Here is a 22,671-nt window from a genome sequence, read left to right on the forward strand (position 1 = left end):
TACTTACATGCACTTTATTTCAGTTATATATAGTTAATATGGCTAATTAGAGAAAGTTGTGATGGAATTTTAAAAAAATATAATTGATAATCAAGAAAGACAAGAAATAACAATCCCCATTTTAGTATACAAGAGTTAATTCTATATTGATGTATCGTGAATCCTCACACACTCCCATAATCTAAAGAATATATTGAAAGCTGATCAGCTAAATAGTTTGTCGTGTGCTTACAAATTTTTGTTCATGTTCAACTTGGCGATTACAATTATGCCGAAAAGGCTAATTCACCCGGCTGTACAACAAGGCGAAAAAGGAATTGCTTCTGTCAGTTATTGAGAGTCTTATTTTTTTAACATTATATTTCTCAAATAAATATATGGTCTACTGAATCTTCTCGTAATCGAGTGTTAATAAAATGGGTGGTAAATAAAATTAAAGTTGTTCTTGTGCCCCTTTCAATATCTTTCGCAACAGGGCCTCCTCAAAAAGTGGTTATTCAAATCAATTTCAGTTTTTATTTTTTTTATTGTAAAAAATACCAGTCTATGAGTTCTTTTGTGTTATCTCTTCCTTCCGATTCCTTGGTTTAGTGTTCTTTATCGCTGGAGGGTTTTGAGATTGAGAGAAGGATTCAAGGTTTTTTGTCTCCGGATCGCAGCCTCAACAAGGGGTTCTTGAACCACGAGGAAAAGAAAGTAAAGAAAAATACAGTTTTGTTAATTTTGTTAGCATTCTTGCTGTTTTCTGATGGGGATATATTTATCGTACTGCAACCAAGAAAATATGAGGAACATAACTATATGGATTACCACAAGGCACTCTGATGAAACCGCCCTATAATTTGAAAACTCGAAAAATTCAGTTATATCATTATAATATGAATTTTTAGCGATTAATAAAGCCTTTTCAATAACAATTTCAGTTGAAAGCCAATTCTGAGGCGAGAAATTACGATTTGAAAACCGTTCCGCCTTTAATTTTCGTAATCACGGCCAACTTATCTTCGGTCAGCGGTCACTCCCATTCTGGCGTAGATTACTCGACACACTTTTATATTTATACGAAAACCTTGTGAAATTTAGTGAAATAGTCTTAGTCTTAGTGTTATAAAAAGAAATATATACGATCAAAATAGCCACGAGCACGGCGTGTCAAATGAGTAATCTACGTCACGGTCCCTCCCATTATGACGTGGATTAATAATAATAATAATAATTAATATTTATATTGCGCAAATGAACATGTGGATATGATCAAATGCGCATCACAACACTTTTCGGGGACTTTGGCCGGACTGCATCAGCAGTTTACAAAAAATCGAAGGAAACTTATTTGAATATGGCCTCTCCCCAATTCCCAGTAAACAGGCCAGACCACATCACAGTAATCTCGTGAGTGGGTTCTTTAACGTACCCTGCCTAACCAAATTAACTAATTACTAGATCCAGGAGACGGGACCTACTGTTTATTCGGCCTTATCCGAGAAGACTAGAATGTCTATCCATTTCTTGATATAATAGAAAGGTAGAGCATTCTCCTCAGTTATTTTAAGACCTTGAGTGTTGGTCCGGCCGGGGCTCGAACCATGGACCTCGACCTCCCGCACAACAGTCCAGCGCTCTAACCAATTGAGCTGACCGGGAGGCTAACCGGGAGGCGGTTAGATTACCGAAAACACTTTTATATATATACGGAAACCTCGGAAGTTTAGTGAAATAGTCATAGTCTTAGTGTTATAAGAAGCAATATATACGATCAAAATACTGTTTTTGAAAATTAGCCACGAGCACGGCACTTCAAATGAGTAATCTCCAAACTCACGCCAGTCTTCTTGAGTCTGGCAAGTGATTACGAAAATTAATGGCGGAGCGATTTTCAAATCGTAATTTCTCGCCCTAGAAAAGGCTTTCAACTAAAGTTATTATTGAAAAGGCTTTATTAATGGCTAAAAATTCATATTATAATGAAATAACTGCATTTTTCGGGTTTTCAAATTATAGGGCGGTTTCATCAGAGTGTTCCTTTAAGAATAGTATTATCCTAACACAAAAGCTAAGCTTTATATGAATTCCGTACGTACGGTTGCCTACCAGAGTTGAATGTTTAGCATTTCATTTTGATGTCTTCGATCAAATCAATTCAATAATCGTGTTCATGATAAAAGCAATTTTCTTCCCGTTATGGCCAAGTTTACGGTGTTGGGTCTTAGAAAACTTCTCTTCGAGTTTCTGTTCCTGGGAAGACAGTCAAAGACCTTCAATTTGTTTTTCTAACGTTCTTAGCTTGATGGTAGTATTTTAATAACGACTACATCATACCTTTGCTCCAGTCTCTTTTGGAGGGTCACATTCTGAATAACGTCTGGGACTCTGCAAAACAAAAATATAATTAAATCTCAACGTAAACATTCAGCTTCTGTCCTGAAAACAGGCGACAGAAGCAATATGACAACTTTGACAAGATTCGAACAAAGATATATTGAGCGCATTATCATGGCTCATATTTGCTATGATGGCGGCTTACGCAGTTACGTAACATCTGCAGTTTGACTCAGTCCAGTGATCTGTGTTTTGATAATCTCAGTTACCTCTCCATAATTCCCTTACCTTTCCTCCATATTCTGGAAGAGAATTTGAGATTCCTTCTGGCAAAGATTTCTGGTGAGAGAGCTTTAGAAAGAAAAGAATACAAAACACCAGAAAGGGGAGAAGATTTATCAGGATCATCAATGATAAGATACTGCGGGCTAGTTTGAATCTGATGAAACAAACCTGAAGCAGAATGCGATAAAGAACTTAATAAGCAACAATTATGAGCCACTAAGGCCCTTGCCGGTTGGTTGTACAAAGTTCCATCTCTTGCCAAGTCCATTGGACTTCCAAACCTGAGTCTCTCTTCACTCTAAGTCAGTGCTTTTCGTGCGCGTTGATTGGCTTGTTCGTAAGTGACTAGCAATTAAGTTCTATTCAACGACATCTCGGCGAATAATTGTTAATTTATCACAAACATGTGACTTGGAGTATCGATCACGTTTATCTGTTTTATGTAAACAATGAAAATTGCATATTAGCTTCTTCGACCCTTTTCCTTAGAGAACAAAAATTAAATAGATTGTTTTAAAACATGTTCTTGTTAACCATTTCATTTTGATGTCTTAGATGAATAATCAATTCAATAATCGTGTTCATGATAAAAGCAGTTTTCATAAGGTCGTATTAGCAGCAAGTATGATAAATATTGTAAGAAATAGACAACTTTTTTGAGGGACATGTTTCGGCATGCTTATGCCATTATTGATTGAAGATGGCATAAGCATGCCGAAACATATCTCTCAAAAAAGTTGTCTATTTCTTACAAAAGCAATTTTCTTCCCACGTATGGCCAAGTTTACGCTGTTGGGCCTTAGAAAAGTTCTGTTTGAGTTTCTCTTTCTAGGAAGACAGCCAAAAATCTTTAATTTTTTTTCTAACGTTCTTAGCTTGATGGTGGTATTTTAATAACGACTACATCATACCTTTGCTCCAGTCTCTTTTGGAAGGTCACATTCTGAATAACGTCTAGATATGGGACTCTACAAAACAAAAATATAGTTAAATCTCAACACAGACATTTAGTTTCTGTCCTGACAACAGGCGACAGGAGCAATATGACAACTTTGACCAGATTCGAACAAAGATATATTGAATGCATTATAATGGCTCATATTTTCCGTGATGGTGGCATACCCAGATACGTAACATCTACAGTTTGACACAGTCCTGTGATCTGTGTTTTGATAATCTCAGTTACCTCTCCATAATTCCCTTACCTTTCTTCCATATCCTGGAAGATATTTTGACATGCGTTCTTGCAAAGATTTCTGCCGAGAGGGCTTTAGAAAGAAAAGAACACAAAGTGTGACAATAACATAACACCAGAAAGGGGAGAAGATTTATCAAGATCATCGATGATAAGATTCTGCCTACCACTTTGAATTTGATGATACAAACCTGAAGCAGAATGCGACTAGGAACTTAATAAGCAATAAGTATGAGCCACTAAGGCCCTTGCCGGTTGGTTGTACGAAGTTTCATCTATTACCAAGTCCAAACCTGGGTCTATCTCCCCGCTCTAAACCAACTGTTTCCTGATTTTCCGCCACTGAGTTTTTCAAAATTGAGTTACAAATTGTACTTAGTATTAAGTGATTAACGCGACAAAATGTTAGTCCATTGAAATTACCGGCCTCTCTTTATTACCCAGCCCTCTCTCCATTTTCCATTCAGCATTCAGCAGTCCTGACAGAAGCTTTTCAACTTCCTTGAATTGCACCTCATGTTGCGTTTTCCATTTTTGTAATTCTTCAGTTCGATCCGCGTGCTTCTCGTCTGAGAGTTGGTTATGAGTACAAGTCGATTCAATTTTCGAGAAAAGTGCTTTTTCTTCTTGCCGGAGTTCCTTAGCATAGTCCAAAAGCTGTTGAATACAATTTACGTCATCTTCATTTTGTTGCGCAACTTCGGCAGTCATTTTGATAAGAGCTTCAAACATCTTCTGAAAAAAGTTGCGATGTTCTTCACATGTTTGTAGCAATTCTTCCACGCTTTCATCGTTTGGTGGACCCACCTCCTCATTAAATGAACTGCTTGTCGGCTCTATGTTTTCCTTGGAGGCATCTTGAGTCCTATTTGCTGTACCAACATTTCCACAAGCCGCCAGTAGCCCTTTCTTCATTTGAAACCTCAGGTCCTGAAGTTCTGATGATATATATCGCTTTAGGCTTTCCTGTCTCGCCACAACAGTTTCTAAGAATCTTTTGCCTATATTTGTCTGTCAAATAAAATAAAATTGGGTGAACACTTAATAAAAAAGATAGCATCATTTTCGAGGACGTACACCGAAACACAGGGTGAATTTTCTTCCAAACATCCTAATTGGATGGATTAAAGGGATAAGTGAAAAAATTACCTCTTCCAGATTCAAAAGTTTGTCACTGCTGTTGAATGGTTTTACCGTGTATTTATTTCCCTGCGCATCTACGCACACCATATGCTAAAGAAATGACAAAAAGTTGAGTGTTAACAAACCTGGACTAATTTGATAAAAATGTTCGTTAAACAAAGATAAGTTTCATATTTGATTAGTAAAGAGTAAGCGATAGTGGAGAATGGTGAAAATCCAAGAGAATGGATGAAATTCGTATTCTGCAAATCCGTGTGAGAGACATCTCTGTTCTATACTCGGTCTAGGTTTCATCCCGTTCAGTTCACGAGTCGTAATCACTTGAAAAGTGAAAGTTATTAGCTTTGGAGGGGTCACGGGCAGACATACTAATCATCAGTTTTGGAGGAAACGGATTATAACTACGTTGTATCAAAGAATGCATGTGGCTATTGTAAAAATTGTATCTTTCAGTAGTTATGGTAGAACACGTGTTGTTAACTACTAACCTTATCAAGCCCTGCACCCAACTCATGTATAACTGTCAAACTGATAACATGGCCCTTGGGTACATCATCCACTCCTGGTAATATATGTTATAAAAGGAAAGCATTTAATAGTTATGCGTCGATGAATTTGAAGTTTCCATAGCCCCCTAGGCAACTCCCGGGCAATCCCCGGGCAGTCTCCGCCATCATTAGAATTTTTGAAGATTTGTTTGTTCAAAGTCTCTCCCCTGAGACCAAATTGTGTTCGAATTCCCCCCCCCCCCTCCCAGTTAGTTATGTTCAAATGCCCTACTCAAGTTTTGGATTTGATGGTCAAGTTTTTGCAAAAGGCAAAATCTGCGATTGTGACTTCCCGCTCATTGACCAAGCCTTGAAATCTAGACTTTAAAGAGCCATTCGCACGCTAAAGTGAACTCCTGACCTTTAAATACCTCCATATCAAAAGATAAAACATTTGTATTCCACTAGGAAGACTCGAAACTTCGAATTCCGGTGCAAATTTCAGTTTGTCAGCCAAGCAAAGTTCCGATTCCCCAGGCCACCCCTTGTGCACGGACGATAATAGCCACCTTAAGCACCAATCGTTCGTGATTCACGGAGGCGAACCGGAAGTGAGATTTCGAATATTTTGCCTACTGCGCATATCAAGAGGTCGTCGCGATTTGTCACGGCGGCCACCAAGGCGCTTGTGGCCTCCGTGCTGATTTTCCACGACCACGAATGGATTCGCACGAGGAAGGGAAAAAGAAGTCTTCGAAAGTACAATTTCATTTGTTTTTGTGTTCCGAGAGTTGTCTTGTCACACTTAAATTCGACGCGACCTGTTTACTTGAATACTTGCCTTTCTAGCTTTCTGCACACTCGTCTTTCATTTACAAAATCTTATTCAATGAAAATTGAACTGACACTAATTTCAGTTTTTTGTCAAAAAACTCATTCATATAAACTTTTAGGAGTTTCTTTACCGACAGTTTCCTTCAGTTGGCAACCCCACATGCGACTTGTTTACTTTGTTAGGTGCAAGGTTAACGATTTAGAAACCCAAGTATTCTTCGTTTTCACGTTAAGTCACGGCTAATTATGCAATGGCCTGTGAACCGGAAGTCGGCCATGCTGGTGGACAAGCGGCCGATCGCGTGGTGTCAAAACAAAGGGGATCTAGGTCAATTCAGGTCACGGTTGTCGAAGGTCTTTGTGTTTTAAGCTCTTAATCAATGGGTTACATTTGTGCAGTGAAGAATTGCAGACATAACAGTGCAAGAGATAATATTGAACAATGCAGAAGAAATTCGAAAATTGAGTGAAGCCCGAAGAAGACAGTGTTTCGCGAGTATTTACAGAAAGGAGTTTGACGACAACTGAGAAAGCTGAAAACTCTCGCGTTTGTAGCAATCATTTTATTTCTGGTAAGTAGATGATGTGAAATACTTTGGTAAGATTTTTAATCTCTTCTCGGGAATCAGTCCTCACTTCCACAAGGAATAAAATTGTTGACCGAACCAAATGATAGCAAATCACCTCGCGCACATGTTCGCACGTATGGTCTGTCATCTTTGAAGTTGCGTGAATTATCAAGAGATAACCAAGTTATTTCTTACGAATTGTCCGACAAAATGACCTAAATTAATGATTTTTATCATTACATAGAAATTTTGTCAAAGAAATAGGACATTAATGAATGTTTACTTGTAGGAGAACGTGCTGAGCTCCTGGACACCACCAACCATTACTGGGCACCTACCATAAATCTTGGTCACGACAAAATTAAAAATTTTTCCCTGGCAGTTGATCAAAATGCTCGTGCTCAAAAGAGGAATGAAATCAAACGGAAATATGATGAGTTAACTTCCTCTAGTACTACCCAAGACAGCACTGTGGAGGAGGTTATACAAAGTTGCGAGTTTGTCGAGACTGAAACACCTTGTAAGTGTACTTTGTCATAACCCAAATGCGGTCCTAAAATCGCACACTTGCTTACTTGTTTCAAGTTTCTTCAAGGGGTGTTGTGTGTTAACTAAAAATAATGTTGGCACTTGCATCTTGTCTTCTAGTTGTCACTGTGCCAGAATGCAAATTTATATGGAATAATATTATCCCTTTCATTTCAATTAATTCAAATTGTAGACAGTATTGTATTTTGTAAGACAGATATGTTGGTAAATCCCAACAGCAACCCTGTTTTTGGCCTTTCATTCATGCCACCTACAAGCCTATGTTGGAATATTTATACAGCCATTACTAGATAAAATTATACAGTTGACATAGGATGCATTTATATTTTTCATTGCAGCACGCACAAGCAATTTCACTTCAGGGTTATGTCCCATTGAGGATGGCACTTCAGGGTCATGTCCCATTGATAATGGCACTTCAGGTTCATGTCCAATTGATGATGCCATTAACCTTGCTGACAGCAGTGATTGTAATGATAATGATAAACATGACCAATTTTGCCACACTGAAAAAAAGGTTTTGTCAGAGGGATGCTACCAGACTGACCTTGATATGGCCCAACTGGAGAGACAGCAGATCTACTTGCAACACATCACTGATGAGCTAAGCAGTACAAAGGGGCAACTACTTTCTCTTCAGTTAACAATGGAAAGCTTTACAAATAATGATGAAAAAACCAAGTTTTATACATTTTCCCTTTCAATGCATGTTTTTAATATTATTGCTCCTTGCATAAAAATAACCACCCAAAATGCACTAGGCCAGTTTCAAGAGTTTCTCTTAGTTTTAATTAGACTTAAACTCAATTCTCCATTGCAGGATTTAGCTTTTCGTTCCAATATATCTGTGCCAACCACATCAAGAATTTTTGACAGGTGGACACATGTAATGTCTATCACACTAAAGTTTTTAATCCAGTGGCCAAATCATGAGGAACTGCAAGCCACCATGCCTGCAGTTTTCCAACACAATTTTGGCAAGAGAGTTGCAGTCATCATTGACTGCTTTGAGATCTTTATGAAGAGACCATCTAGCCTAAATGCTAGGGCAATGACCTGGTCTAATTATAAACATCACAATACTATAAAGTTTCTTATTGGTGTAACACCACAAGGTGTTATCTCATTCATTTCAAAGGCATGGGGAGGGAGAGTGAGTGACAAATATCTCACAGAAAAGTCTGGTTTGTTGAGAAAGCTTTTACCTTGGGACATAGTGCTTGCTGACAGGGGCTTTGATATTGCTGACTCTGTTGGTCTTTATCAAGCTCACCTTCATATACCAGCATTTACTAGAGGTAAGAAACAGTTGTCTGTAGAGGAAGTGGAACTAACCAGAAAAATTGCTAATGTCCGAATCCACGTGGAAAGGGTGATTGATCTTGTCCGCAGAAAGTACACTATATTGCAAGGACTACTCCCTATTCAGCTGGTGACAGCTTGGCAAGGTGATGACTTGGCTCCAATAGACAAAATTGCAGTAACTTGCTGTGTCCTTACTAATGTATCAGAGTGTCTGTGCCTTTTAATTAGAGTATTTAGACCCTTTGTGGGAGTATCAATATTTTATCAGGTATCATTGAGAAAATATTATGTTTAATTCAGCAACAATTTCCTCTTCAAGGAGTTTCTAAGTTAAGAAATATAACTTTTAGGCCTAATCCATACCTTACAGTCAACAGAATTGAATTAAATTTGTGTAGTTATTAATAATTATGGTGGTTCCTAATACTAATAAAACATTCAACCAACAACAAAAATGCCTAAAGTGGCTAATGAAGGGGTTAACATTTTTTGTATAGGTAGCTTAAAAAATGTTCCTCTTGTAATCAAAAGGTATCATAACAAATAAATGCAAGAACTGAATAACTTTGGACATCATCAACAACAACATTTCTTTATACCAACAATTCCAAATTTTTGCACATCAATTTCATGGTGCACATGAAGGGCAAATCCATTCTCCATCAGGCTCTGTTCTAAGTCCCACACATGACTTGTACACTTTCATTTGCTGCCTGGTTATCCACGAGGTCTGGTGTACCAGATAATTCACAATGTCGGGATATTCCACGCTAGGATAATCCACTAAATCCTCGCTACGCTCCGACTTTTTTAACGTGTATGGATCAAATCCACAGAAAAGAATTTCTACTCGATACCTGGCCTTAGCAGAACCGGTAAGACTGCCATAATTCTCCGAAAAAGGAACACTTTCGCTCAACGTGTCTGCCGAAGCCATATTTACTTTAACAGATGTTCACCAGCATGGCAGTCGCGACTTGCGTTACAAAATTTGGTCACATGGCTGAAAACAAAGAATAGGTGGATAACTGAACAGTTTACAATATTTTGCTCATTAGCATAGGGTTGAAGTAGAAAATAATTGAAAACTGAGTCCAACACCTACAAGAGCTTGTTGATATGCTGCAAGCATTCTATGAGGCTAGTAGCTAGATGCATCCTATACATGTAGTACTCAAGAAGTCTGATTTTCACTATGTCTGGGTAAAAGCACTAAAAGAGCCCAGCATAACCCTCCCATGCATTCTCTGTAAGAATTGGAATTCTTTTAAAAAATCTCATCACGCAGAACCTACCGTATTTCATCTGCCAGGCTCACACTTTGACGAAAGACTTATTTTACCATGTTCTTTCAACATTCAGTGCTGATTTGATGTTATTCAGGATAGAACCCTATGTTATTGAAGCAAAATGCATTTTGTGATGTTGAACAAATTGGACTTGAATCACTATTTACCAGTACATTTAATTTTCAATCACCCTAGCTGCTTCTTCTATTATCAAGAGAAAACCACCCATGGAATGCACTCCAGAACACGATATTGCACTCTGCCGAGAGCTGCTACTTGTCAACCCATTCAAAGAAAAATATAAGGCAACTAAGCATGCAAAGCTGTGGGATGAAGCACCAATCAGTGACACCATCTTTTAAAAAGAGCCTCGAGAAACAAGCAGTGCAGGAACGATATAGACACCTTGTAGATAAGTTAAAGAAAAAGATGGCCAGTAAAAGAAGAAAAGAAAGTGGAATAAGCCCAACAATGTCAGAGCTGGATACATCAGTGGAAGAGCTTGTTGAAGGAGAGCAGTCTGAAAAGGACCAACAGGATAATGAAGGTGAATTTTCCAGTATCTATAACCAGTGAGATATTAGGATTCCAGCCCTTTCCCAATCTTTCAAATTCTCCTTACCAAAAATTTTGTTTTTAGACAAACTTTATGAATTTCTGTTCCCAGAGGAAAATGATGCAACAAAGCTCCCCGTTATTTGAGGTATCCCCATGATCAGCCTGTGGTTAACCCCACTGAGGTTGATGACAAGTGCACAACAGGATGAGAAAAATAATTTTTACTTTATGAACCTATGAAGCCTCCAAATGCTAAACATGTCAAAGGTCCCTGTTTTGTGAACAGCAAAATATTAAATTGTTTGGCTTTGTTTATGCCTTGTGATTGGCTTTTCCAGTGATTATAATTCCTGCATGGATTGAAAAAATCTGGTACAATTTTGCTGGGTTGCCCCAGTAAGCACTCGCTCCTTCCAAAGCTATTGCATTGTGGGGTATTGGTAATTCATGTTTCCTTGCAAAACTTGGCAATTGCCCATCCAAAAGTTGTTGCTTCCTTATAAAGTCTATGAATCTTTGATTCCTAGGGATTGTGGAGAAGGCTTTATAAGGCAACACTGTAAAACATCAAATATCCTTAATCTTTGTTACTGTGTATGCAGAACCAATTTTGAGCTGTTTTGAATTTGGAATATTTCTAGACAAGTCCATGAGATACAAAAGGAGAGAGGAGGGAGAGGAAATGAGATTAAAGGTACTAGAGCAACTGGGAGAAACAGGCAAGAAAAAGAAAGACAAGGAAGATGGAAAGGGGCAGAAAAAGTCAAGGAGAGGAGTGGAGGTGATACAATTCAAGATCTAAGAGAAAAAGTGAGAAAAATGAAGTTAAGAGAAAAAGATCAAGAGCTGGAAAAGAGTAAGCAAAAGGAGGAGAAAATAAAGAATGATGCATTTTTAAATGCCATGCTTCAGCAGCAGCAACAACAATAACAACAACAACAGCAACTTATGGTTCTGCTGGCCCAGCAGAATCAACTTATGATGAAAATGTTTGAGAAAAATGGAAAGTAACCCCCAAGGTCTTGTTCCCACAGTTTTCCTTCACTATACATGTATCTCAGTCTAAGAATCTTTTGTTGCATCGATCATTCAGTACACTTTTGCAATGACTGCAGAAATTCTTACACCCTAATTGTCTAATTTTTTTTGTCAATAGGTCGACAGACACATGAATTTATAATTTAAATGCATTGTTGACACAACAGGCGAGAGCAGGCAATTTGACAATTTGTTATTGCAAACATCAGTTTTTCATGCATCTGTCCTGTTATTGACAATATAGAGCAATATTAATATTTATTGTCATATTTTATATACAAGTACAAAGCAATTCTTGCAGTGAGATGAATTTTAAATATTTATTACACGATATTTGTAACAAAATCATTCTTCAAATAAATTACTTAAAATATTAATGTGGGTTTGCAAATATCAATTTTTCATGTTGACACTGGGAGCATTCCTGTTTATGTACAAGGCCATTAGGCTGATCTTATTACCTAATCAATGTCAGTGAAATTCCAAATAAGCTCTGTATAACATAAAGAGAACATTGGCCATAGCCAGTTTTATTTTATCCTGCTTTTATTTGTGACAAATTTCAGAGGCATTGCCAGGGGGGATCCAGGATGATCCCCCTCCTTGGAGGAAAAATATTATTATAGTAGACATCATTGGAAAAATAGGGAAAATGGTCTGGGGAAACCATATCTTTGTGCAGTTTTGGCAACCCCTTTTTCAAATCCTGACTTACCCTTGTAATTTCAGCACTTGAAATTGTAACTATTATGCCAGGTGGTCATGTAGTATCCTCCATACTCAAGGGAAAATGGATAGTCTAAGAGAAATAATCATAGACTGATGGTGGGTCCAGACCAAATGAATGTTGACGTCTGATTTCCATACATGCAAGTTAAAGCATTGCAAACGATAGCACAAACAACATACATCTTCCCAATAGTACTTAGACCAATTTTATGGGTTTTTTTATATTCCAGAAACTTAAGTGAGTTAATGACATCACCGAAAATCCATTCTAGGGAGGTCCATACTTTGCTCATTCTTGTATTATACAACTCCATTGCTGGTGTGAGTCTTCTCACTGCCCCAGGTCGAAATGGAGCCTGCAGGTGTGTCCTTACAGGATAGGCAGGGTCACCATATAAGCACATGACTTGACCAGCAGCCGAGTAGGCATGGGTCTCTAGATCATCTAGCAGGTGAGAATCTCCTAGCATGCTAGCATCATGTGCCCTTCCCTCTGTTACTGTGGATACAATTAACAATATATTATTATTGCAAAACAAATTAACAAATAAAATAATTATAATAATATATAAACAAATAAATACAGTAAGTAATAAATAAATGCATAAATAAATAGCAATCAGTAAGGGATCTACAAATAAATAAATCTAGAATCTAGTAATTTTGCACTGGTTACAAGATACTATTGAAGAATTTTTAAAGTCACTTGCCAACCTCAACAGTTAAAAAAGGACATTTTAGCAAAACAAAATATTTCCTCAAACTACAACAACAAAAATATTCACGCCCACTTGGTGTTTTATCTGCTAGTAGAAATATTACTAAGTTAAACATTTTCGTGGCATTGTCAGTTACAATATCTTTTCACACACACTTTTAGTCAAATTAAAGTTATTGTCCTGCATAAAAACAATACATTTTTCTCGAGAAAAAAAAACTTAAGCTTACCTACAGGGCCAAACAGATTTGCAATTAATCCAGAGGGAACTGTCATGGACTGAAATTTTATAGAGTGCACTCTTTTGTGTCCGTTGAAGACAACTTCTTGTAGTTCTACAGGTCTGGATATTGGCCTTACAGTTCCGTCAATAAACCCAAAGCAATTATCGAGCGGAGCACCTTGTTCAGCGATGGCATCAGCATACGTCTGAAGAAGCGGGGGGTTCAGGATCTGGCGATTCCACTATGTTATACGATGACCATGGTTGTTATAAAGGTGATCGATGACACAGTTAGTAATCATGCTGAGCTCAGGAACTGCACGACCAAATCTTGGGATGAGATCGCTGTAACGACAAGGGTATGCTGTTCGCCTAAGCAGCAGGCAAAGATCTTCCAGCTTGTCAGCAACAGTCCTCTGGGAACAAACGAATGTTCCGGCAGCTCCAAAGCCTCAGCTAAAACCGGAATATCGTTTTTGTTGAAGGGTATTTCAGCTTTACATTCTGGCTCGGGGATTTCATCTAGTTCAAATCGCTGGTATAAGTAGTTGTTCGTCACTGATGACGTTCGTCTCATGGCTTAATAGAAGCTTAATAATGGCTTTTTTAAATGAACATATTTTCGTTGTTTCGAGAGCGTACGCACAGCATAAAGCAATTTTTGTTTCCTTGTTTACATCACGGGCTTGCAATTTTTATTTTCGCGCGCCAAGAACGCCAATCTCGATCTAGTCCCCTCACGGCAATAAGCCCTCCGTCGTGAAGAAAAGTCCTGATGCTTAAGCTCCGTAATGAAATGCAATTAATTGATGATCGAGCTTCGTAAAACCACATCAGATTTGTCGTGACAGCTGATCACAAAAAAGAAAATATCCCAAAGAGCCAATGATAATTTAAAGTTATAGCATGTAAACCTCTTAAGGCACTGTAAATAAACGAGTCTCGATTGGCTTTTAGTCTTTAATTTCATGGGCTGAGATAGAGTGATGCTTGTTTCATGGGCCGATCAGAATGGAAAGGCAATCAAAACCAGCGAGATGCAGAATCACCTTTTACACGAAGTTTTCTCCATCAAGAATTGCAGAATCTCTGAAATAGTGAGCGTGCCCTCATTAATCGGTACTAGCGTTAAGATGAGTTAAGAGACTTTAGATTCGCACGTGCTATCAGCTGGTAGCCTCCTCCAAACGCTTAAGGGAGGAGGATATTTGGAGAAATATCCCAATCTGCCTTTTTTTAGTTAAGATGAGACAAGGAAACCACGGAAAACTCCACGATTTTGTAATTCATTAAAATGCCACTGTTTTCTAAAATTTCGTCGTGCAGTTATTTATCCAGCTTTTCAGGTGTGTGCGCATTTATGCAACTATCTACACAGATTACTCGCCCATATATAAAATATGATTACAAAAGCTCGGTGGCCAATTTACCATTTCAACTTTTGTTGATATATCCAAATTATTTCGTTACTCCCACCGACGCAGCCCCAAACAGTTTCTTTCGAAACTATCAGCCTTTATTCATATATAAAATATGCCTACTCACTGAGCAGCTTTTCTGCAATGCATTTTTTTCCAATGCTTTCTAATGCATATGCGAGACGCTCCGCCACTGCGCTGCTCCCTTCTTTTTGTTTCCAAATGAGGAGTAAGGCGTTTGCTTTGTCTCGAGCACAACGATAATCGTCGTCCAGGTTTTGGATCTTTGCTGCAGGAATATCAAGCTTTGGACCCAGCTCACGCCAGCAGGTGCCTACGTCATCACTTATGTCTGAAAGCTGCAGTTCTGTTACCACAGAGGTCCTTGGATCGATAACATTTGCTGTGTGCGGGGGCACAAAGGGAAATAAGATTCTTAAAGTTAATGTTTAAGTTGCATGTAATTAAACATTGCCTTCTTGCCCTAGGGTAGAAAACTAACCGGGTTTTAATTGGACAGTTATAACTTAAAGGGGTGAAGCTTCTGTTGAATTGTTCGGTTGGATGTATAATTCTAAACTGCCAAACACGTAAGTGAGACGTTATACTTTACGATGCATTAGGACTTGGTTAGTAAATTAACTTCTGCATTGAAAACAATTTTCATTCTCCCTTGCATCCTTGAGTTACACCACTCACTGAATTCTAATTACTTTTACGAAGAAAATTAGATCAAGTTATTCAATTTGGATATTTCTGATTTCAAGCAGCCTCATCAATCAGCCTTAGTTATGTCAGCGTTTTTGTTTCATATATGTTCAGTTGTTTTCTGATTATTGCTTAAAATCTTTCAAACATCACGTATCTCCTTAATTATATTTACAGCGAGATCTCATAAGTGCTATAGTCAACCACCGAAGCTTGACACGATATGCAGCAAACATAATGGATATGTCGCAACGTCATTCGACAAAAATACACTCTAATTCAACTCACTTTTTTCAGAATCCCTGGATCAAGCCTTTAAAAAATGGCGGAAAATCTTTCGTTCACTTTAAAAGCAAAAAGTCTACTTTATGACAATCGCCGCTTAAAGCGGACAGCGACAGGTACAATTTCAGTTTCCTGTTTGTTGTTCGTCGTAAACATCCGATGCGGAAACTCTCAAATGTCTTTCTTATACATAATCACAATATTGGAATTTCTGCTTTGCAGGCAATCGGAGGGTTCCTAGTTAACATAAGTCTGCTTTCCCTTTATTCACATGGAGATGGAGTCAACAAATGTGAAAACATTCAGAACCGAGTACAAAAGTGCTATGATCTTATCTGTTGTTTACTTTCAAGTCAATATTTTTGGCGCCATCGACGTCATTATCTACTCATCGTGTTTCTTTTCTTTACAAATTGGTGAAAATTCTAACCAGTGCTGCTACAATCCTGACCTTAACTTGAGAAGGGGGCAGTATGATAAACTCACCGAACATCACGATATATGTAAAGCCTATAGATGTCAATTGAAGTAAACGGATCGTCACCCATAAAGACTCCCCCAAAAAATTTAAAAGTTAAATTACAAATTGTATGATTTAGCTTTCGGCCTATGAAGGAAAACCTGCAATAACTGCTTTGCAGAACCAAAGGATGACACTTAAATTGAGCCCAAGCTATACTATGACAAGCTACCGAGACTGAACTAAACTAAATAGCCATATATATATTTACCACGAGAATATTATATTGACAAAGCTTACTTCTAATTTCAATACCATGCTCAGCTTCTCTTCCGTTTGTCGCAGCCAATGCAGGTGTTTTCGTTTCCTCTGTAGCCATAGGACTTGCTTCTCTTTTATCTACCTCTTTTTTTTTCCAAAATAAAACTATCCTTTCCCTCTGTGAATTGATCAAAGCTTCGCTGTTCACTAGATGGCCATTCTCGAAAATATTTTCAGCCACATCTTGTCATGATTAAAGTAATATTATTCAAGTTTTGAACTAAACATGCCTTCTGGTTTACTTCGACATCCGACGTTACTCAGATTTTCGATATTGACAGAATTCACAGCTTTCACCTTCACGCCAGTAAACACAACAAAGTGTAGCAGATTATTACGATACGCCCCCCACGCATGTTAATAATTACAAAACACAGAAATTCCACGTATAATGAAAAAGGAAAAAACTCAGTCTAAATATAAGAATTGTTGACCGCGGAAATACGTTTTCGTGACGTCCCAGTAACTGGTCAGTGGTCATCAACCTCAAGGTGCGGAGCGCTTCGATTTGTTCGCGAGATCAGTCAAGGTATTGGCTATTTGCGTAGATTTTATGTGAAAAATATCCTGGATACTTTTAAGGTCGGCACACACGAGGGGACTAGTCCCTTCGACTAGTCGCAGCGGCCAGTTTCATGCGACTAGTCCCTTCGTGTGAACTACACATTTCTGTGGTCGCAGGGACCAAAATTTGGTCCCTGCGACTGATCGCACGAATTCAAACTGGTTTGAATTCGTGCGACCAGTCGCAGGGACTTGTCGCATGAAACAAATGTTTGTCCCTTCGTGTGAACTGTTTGTGCGACCAGTCCCTGCGACTAAACGGTAAATAAGCCAATCACGGGTCAGCATGATGCGTGACTTCCGGTATTTGTAAACATTGCAGTTTCTATGAATTTTCCCTGACTTCTAGATTTTTACAACTGAAGAATAAAAAACTATTTCTATTTTTGTAAACATATACAGATGTCTTGGAGCCGTTTTGATGGAATTTTTACCCTATTTGACTCTGTGTCTGTTAAAAATAAAATAAAAAAAACAAAAACGGAACACGTAAAAGCATGAATGATCCGACTGAATAAGTGTAGTTCGTTTGCGTTGATGTTTAAAAGTGCTACAATGAAAAGTTACCAAATTTTAATTGTTTTCGTGTAACGCCCCAGACTAAGAAACATCTTTTGCCTCTTAATTTTCCTATGTTCTTGTGCAATTGAGTGCCCTCGTGTGAACGCCCAAAGGGACTAGTCCCTGCTACCGGTCCCCTCGTGTAAACCCTTCAAAGACTTGTCGCCGGGACTAGTCGCACGGACCAGTCGCAGGGACTAGTCCCCTCGTGTGTGCCGACCTTTAGCTTTTTGTGAGATTTGATCCTCTAAATGTACTTTTGATTCTGAAACAAAGTCTGAATGAGTCCTTGCTCAGTAGAGTCATTTTGTGTGGAGTAAAGTGCAGCTTGCGGACTACGGCTGATGAAGCGTCGATCGTGGTACTCTCCTCGCCTTCAGAAGTGTCTAAGATAGCGAAAGGGTATCCAGGCAGAGTAGAAGGCTGGTTTTGTGTGATACTTTTACAGGGAGTTTGAACACTGGTTGGATTTAAAGTCTTATTTGTTCGAAGCGGTAGAGGTGAGTCAGAGCCATTCTCGCGTTTTGAAAGTTTTCTTTAAATCACTTAGCTTTGCGCCGACATGTGACGCTTGTTAAGTTTGGAAATTATTTGCATTGATTAGGATTTTGTTGTTTCGGTCACCTTTCTTACTTTCTGCACCTTTTGAAACGGGCTATTCAAGGCCACTAGAAAATAGAAGAAGCTTGTAAGTATGTAAGGGATTAGAATGTGCAATACCTTCGGTTTACTTACAATTTTTCTTTACATGAAGCCTTTTTGTTAACAAGCGATTTTAGACCTGTTTTACTTGCTTTTAGTACGTTTGCTGGAAACTGTAGTTACTACCACTTTTAATTTTTCAATTTGCCCAATACCTGTACTTGTCGACACGAAGCGTTTGCAATCGTGGGATGTGGTTAAGTTTTATTTCTTTCGACACTGGAACAGCAATAAACTTCTCAGATAGGTATTACTTATCACTGAAATTCACTAATTTAAATTTTCTTACCTAGTCATTTTAAGCTGTCACAGATACACGTATGTTTACTCGATCTCTATTCCACTATCGTACATGTACATGTGCTTTGTATCAATTTATGTAAATAATCAACTACTGTGCTTGTTCCATTTGGGTAGTTTTGTAGATAAACTTTGCTTTCCTTTTACACAATCTGTATGTGTTTAATGAATCATACATATTACATGATTTTATTTCAATACAGAAATAATTAAGATCCCCTTTAAAAATATTGCATCACCCCCCTCCCCCCCCCCCTTACAGCATTGTAATTTATCTTTTGTAACATTCTTACTTAATTTTTGAGACTTTAGAGCACCTGGTGTCAACTACATATATATATACATTACCAAAACTAGCAAAATCGTTTATTGATTACCCCCTGTGCAGCCACCCCCCTCCATCATCTTGTTCCAGACTATCCCTTCCCTTATTTCAAGCTAATGACAACCTTTTGGTTATTCCTCATGACTTATGAATTGGGCATTGACAACTGATCTCATCTTTTGAACTTTTTCCTCCTGAATATTTTTGATAAACAGGGGTGACTTGAAATACTTGTGATCTTTTGCCTTTGGCATTTCTAACTTGGGAGATTTGTTGCTACTATCATCACCATTGTCATCATCATCATCATGTACTTCTTCTCCTCCACCATAATCTCCATCAATACCTGACAATAATCCTTTTTTCCATGCCTCAGACCGCTTCTGAATATCAGAAATCAGGTTTGACACACATATGATGCATTCAAGGCCGTTACCACCCTCATCAGACATGCACAGAGTATGAAAGGTATGGCCACAAGACAGTAGCTGGATAGATGCTTGAGATGGATAATGTTATGCTTCTGCATCACCATTTACTGAAGGCTGTGGTCGGGAAGAAGGCCATTTGTTTCCCAAAGGTAACAACTTGGTACTGATAGTCAGGGGTTTCATGCACCGGCCAAATTGACTGGTTGTAAGGACGGTTTTGCCCACCTGGTTTAACAATCTGGAGGAAGGTTTATCTTATAAAGAAGTTTAGTTAAAAAAGTTTTGCCCGCCTGTGAAAACCAGTTACCCTCCTGCTGAAAAAATTAATGAAACCCCTGGATAGTATGGTGCTTTGCCATAAAGCCATCCAGCTCTGTTCAGTGGCCTTGGCAACATGTAAGATTTGCCTAGGTTAAGTGCTACTCTCTCAAACATGGCCAGGATTCCCTCAGATGCCAAACCTGTTGATTACACAGATCAAGTGCATAAATGATAGACCTGTTTTTTTGAGAGAAGAATACACAACACTGTATTTTATATAAGTTGACAGCAACATAATTTGATTGTAAATGTATAAGTAAATGTATTTTCGTTGCTGCAGTGCACATACTTGTATATTTGCCTTCCTTTTTGATAAATGCAAGTGGGCATATTAAGGGGATCAATTAAAATCCTCAGAAGCCCCTTAGATTTTCTATTGATACATACCTGAAAGTATAAGCAAGTCTTGGTCACTATATCGATCCTCTTAGATATGGTGGGACATACCATAAATCCTCTATTAAGCCACCCAGGGGGCTTATCTTTTCAATCACTTTTGAGGAAGGGCCTAATAGAGATGGGGGGCTTAAAAGAGAGGGGGGGGGCTTATTTAATTTAGGGAAATGCATCACCTGTAGCAAAAATACCGTGGTATGAGACAGAGCAGACTTACACTTAAAGTCACTGTCAAAAGTATTTAATTCACATGTGGGAGCCTAAAAGTAACAAAAACAAAATTCTTATTCTCCAAAAATGTGCTTTTGGTCTCATGTTCTTCGGTAATTTTTATAGGAAAAATTCACATGCCAGCAGGATACAAGAGAAGAAGAAAAGCTGTATGATGAATTTTCAGTTGGCATTTACCGCCTGTCTACCAGCAGCTCTCAAGATCAAGAACTAGTTCGACATTTTCCTATAGAATTATCATTTCTACTTTGTAAATTTTTATCTTGTGAAGGTTGCAGCTTAGAATTTTCATCGACAGGAGCAAGGTTTCTCAAGGTCAGACTTGTGGTTCCTGGGCGGTACACTGCTTTGTCTAACGATAAGAAAATGGTGGCAATTCTACACAGAGAACTAGAGCGCAAAGTTGAGAAAGTTAAGCATACGAAGTTGGAGGTCATGCGGCTGAAGACCAAAAACAATATGAACTTCCAGCCTGAATAAATCATAACTGATCAGTCCACGTTAGACATTAACTTTTTTGTGAAGAATAAGGATTGGGGGATGGGGAGGGTGGGGCTTATTAAGTTTCCTCCTCTGAAAAGGGGGGGGGGCTTAATAGAGGATTTACGGTAGGTCTTTTCAAATCCATCTTCCTAAAATTAGATCTTGCAATCAGCCTGGCAGTCTTTTGGATTTTATCTCCCTTGTCTGTCTTTCGTATTCTTGATCTTAAAGTGGAATGGAAGATCTCAACCTTCCTCTCATTCAAAACAGAACAAAGACCAGACTTGGCAGCATGATAAGCAGGGAAGTTTTCCTGTTGGTGTTGTTCATCGCTGATCCATGAGAGAGATGCCTAATTAATGTAATGGTGTCTATCAATTGCCACGAACATGATGGCCAGACACTTCATTGAGGATGCAAACTGTTCACATTGCCCACCTCTCACAATTACAGGATAATGCAGGAAACACAGAGGGTTGAGCTCTTCAAAAAGATGTGAGACTAATGTATTCAGTGTCCTTGCATTGTCCAAATGCTTGAATAACTTGTGTGCAGATTCTCAGCCAACCACAAAATGCCAGTACAAGTCACTGTGAGTGCTACTTTGTCTGGCTTGGGCTTTTCAGCCAATCTAACTCTGACCAAACACTGATGCATAGATCTCTTTGAAAAAGGGATAGTACTGCGTTAATACATCTTCTAAACTGTTCAACTATACATGAAACTGGCCTAACTCAGGGATAAGGAAAGTAACTTCTTGATCTATATTAGCGTGGTAAACAATCTTTTTTCGATGGTACCATGTTGGCCAGTCACTTACAGTGGAAATTACAAGTATTTTAAGGAACTCTTTGAATTCTGATATTACATCAAAAATGTACTGGTGGCAGGCCTAGTAGTCATCCTTACAGAGCAGTGTTTGTTCAATTTTGTCAATTACTATTGTTTATTTTAAGGTTTAGCTTTCCTTGGGATTTTCTCTCGAATAAACCATGTAATAAGCAATAAATTATTATAATTGAAGAGACAGTAGTGTTAGAAAGCTAATGTAAATAATTAGAAACAAGCTTGTCTATGTTGTGGGACTCTTTTTAACAAAAGCACAAGCTTAGAAACCAGATATTAAGCAGACAAACTGACATGATGAGACACTGCTTATTCATTGAAGTCCACAAGTCATTACACTTTCCATACTTCTTCTAGTACTGGACTGCATTAAGCAAGAGTGCCATGCAAATTTTGCACCAGTTTTCATTGTAGGTGCTGTTGGTCTCTTCTTTCTCTCTTCTTCATGATCTTAAATGATTGTTTAAGGTTCATTTGGTGTACCTACAGTAATTTACCTGTACTGATGTGCAGAAAGATACACTCAGTCATCAAAATGCACCTGTGCTATAGGTAACCATTTGGATTGTTAGTGAAATAGTTAAATGTTCTCTGTCTTGCCTTAGCTCTTTAAAAAGACTGCTGCATCATGGGAAGATCAATTTCCTTGTATGGTTGGGCCAAGCTCTCTAGGAAGAAATATTTACTAAATTCAAGCCAAAATCTTTTTATTTCTGTCATGACAGCACTGGTTGATATCCCTCCTCTGCACAACTGGGGTGGACTTCCAGGAGATGTGACCATTACACATCTGTGAATGCTGGCTGTGCCAACTGGTCAAGGAACTGCATCCACTGTTGACTGTATGTCAATGAGAATAGTTGCCTCATGGACAGCATTTGTAAGTATTTGCTCTGTCTTTTTTTTTAACTGTTTTGATGTTGTGGAAATCATTCATACATAGTACGTGAAAGAATTTCTGCTAAGCCAAAGCCAAAGCAGAAAAAAGAATTATTCAGGGGAAGGAGTTTTCCATTGGAAAATTCAGTTATAAAACAATACAGGGTCTATCTAAAGATATTTAACAATTATTCTGCG

At 38.3% G+C, this 22,671-nt stretch overlaps 5 protein-coding genes and 1 pseudogene across 12 annotated transcripts in view; 3 read left to right on the forward strand and 3 right to left on the reverse strand.

Annotated features, from left to right (window-relative positions):
* LOC111330948 (uncharacterized) lies at positions 1–16,862 on the reverse strand. 3 transcript variants are annotated; one of them, XM_022935954.2, is made up of 10 exons: positions 16,414–16,862; positions 14,788–15,063; positions 5,431–5,504; positions 4,949–5,032; positions 4,223–4,810; positions 3,810–3,872; positions 3,516–3,572; positions 2,608–2,670; positions 2,320–2,370; positions 1–674 (listed from the first exon to the last, which is right to left on the reverse strand). In XM_022935954.2, exons 1-10 carry the CDS (start codon positions 16,490–16,492, stop codon positions 633–635), a joined length of 1,377 nt encoding a protein of 458 aa, XP_022791689.2. In that variant the 5' UTR covers positions 16,493–16,862; the 3' UTR covers positions 1–632. The 3 variants fall into 3 exon arrangements, with proteins under 3 accessions (XP_022791689.2, XP_022791692.2, XP_022791693.2); XM_022935957.2 differs by lacking the exon at positions 2,608–2,670; XM_022935958.2 differs by lacking the exons at positions 2,320–2,370; positions 2,608–2,670.
* LOC111330949 (uncharacterized) lies at positions 6,516–9,251 on the forward strand. The gene is made up of 3 exons (XM_088755393.1): positions 6,516–6,602; positions 7,098–7,353; positions 7,721–9,251. The coding sequence occupies exons 1-3, from the start codon at positions 6,516–6,518 to the stop codon at positions 8,980–8,982; spliced, it is 1,605 nt and encodes a 534-aa protein (XP_088611519.1). The 3' UTR covers positions 8,983–9,251.
* Positions 9,677–11,367, forward strand: LOC111330952 (uncharacterized). Its single transcript, XM_088752583.1, has 2 exons — positions 9,677–10,523; positions 11,176–11,367. The coding sequence occupies exons 1-2, from the start codon at positions 10,292–10,294 to the stop codon at positions 11,334–11,336; spliced, it is 393 nt and encodes a 130-aa protein (XP_088608709.1). The 5' UTR covers positions 9,677–10,291; the 3' UTR covers positions 11,337–11,367.
* Positions 11,359–13,540, reverse strand: LOC148734661 (uncharacterized). Its single transcript, XM_088752582.1, has 2 exons — positions 13,250–13,540; positions 11,359–12,800 (listed from the first exon to the last, which is right to left on the reverse strand). Exons 1-2 carry the CDS (start codon positions 13,293–13,295, stop codon positions 12,385–12,387), a joined length of 462 nt encoding a protein of 153 aa, XP_088608708.1. The 5' UTR covers positions 13,296–13,540; the 3' UTR covers positions 11,359–12,384.
* The window catches only part of LOC111330950 (uncharacterized), a 24,515-nt gene continuing 16,913 nt past the window's right edge, over positions 15,070–22,671 (forward strand). For 2 of the 6 annotated variants that reach the window (XM_088752575.1, XM_088752576.1), the window contains exons 1-2: positions 19,326–19,466; positions 22,320–22,474. The gene's annotated coding sequence lies outside the window, so the exon portion shown is untranslated. Of the gene's footprint in view, positions 15,251–16,874; positions 18,060–19,325; positions 19,467–20,850; positions 21,341–22,319; positions 22,475–22,671 lie in introns of those variants that run through there. The other 4 variants (XM_088752579.1, XM_088752577.1, XM_088752580.1 and 1 more) reach the window with 4 other exon arrangements.
* Positions 18,454–20,859, reverse strand: LOC148734662 (uncharacterized; annotated as a pseudogene).

The sequence above is a fragment of the Stylophora pistillata genome, chromosome 3 (assembly GCF_964205215.1).
Source record: "Stylophora pistillata chromosome 3, jaStyPist1.2, whole genome shotgun sequence".
NCBI lineage: Eukaryota > Metazoa > Cnidaria > Anthozoa > Scleractinia > Pocilloporidae > Stylophora > Stylophora pistillata.

Excerpts from the sequence above, each read along its gene's own strand:
- LOC111330949 (XM_088755393.1), top strand. The coding sequence starts at position 6,516 with ATGGCCTGTGAACCGGAAGTCGGCCATGCTGGTGGACAAGCGGCCGAT. Across the intron at positions 6,603-7,097 it reads GGGGATCTAGGTCAATTCAG|GACATTAATGAATGTTTACT; the intron begins GTCACGGTTGTC and ends TCAAAGAAATAG. Across the intron at positions 7,354-7,720 it reads TGTCGAGACTGAAACACCTT|CACGCACAAGCAATTTCACT; the intron begins GTAAGTGTACTT and ends TTTTCATTGCAG.
- LOC111330952 (XM_088752583.1), top strand. The coding sequence starts at position 10,292 with ATGCAAAGCTGTGGGATGAAGCACCAATCAGTGACACCATCTTTTAAA. Across the intron at positions 10,524-11,175 it reads GGACCAACAGGATAATGAAG|ACAAGTCCATGAGATACAAA; the intron begins GTGAATTTTCCA and ends GAATATTTCTAG.
- LOC148734661 (XM_088752582.1), bottom strand. The coding sequence starts at position 13,295 with ATGACAGTTCCCTCTGGATTAATTGCAAATCTGTTTGGCCCTGTAG. Across the intron at positions 12,801-13,249 it reads AAATCTGTTTGGCCCTGTAG|TAACAGAGGGAAGGGCACAT; the intron begins GTAAGCTTAAGT and ends TTGTATCCACAG.
- LOC111330948 (XM_022935954.2), bottom strand. The coding sequence starts at position 16,492 with ATGGCTACAGAGGAAACGAAAACACCTGCATTGGCTGCGACAAACGGA. Across the intron at positions 3,873-4,222 it reads TGGGTAATAAAGAGAGGCCG|CCCTCTCGGCAGAAATCTTT; the intron begins GTAATTTCAATG and ends TTCTTTCTAAAG. Across the intron at positions 675-2,319 it reads CAAAAGAGACTGGAGCAAAG|AACCCCTTGTTGAGGCTGCG; the intron begins GTATGATGTAGT and ends TCGTGGTTCAAG.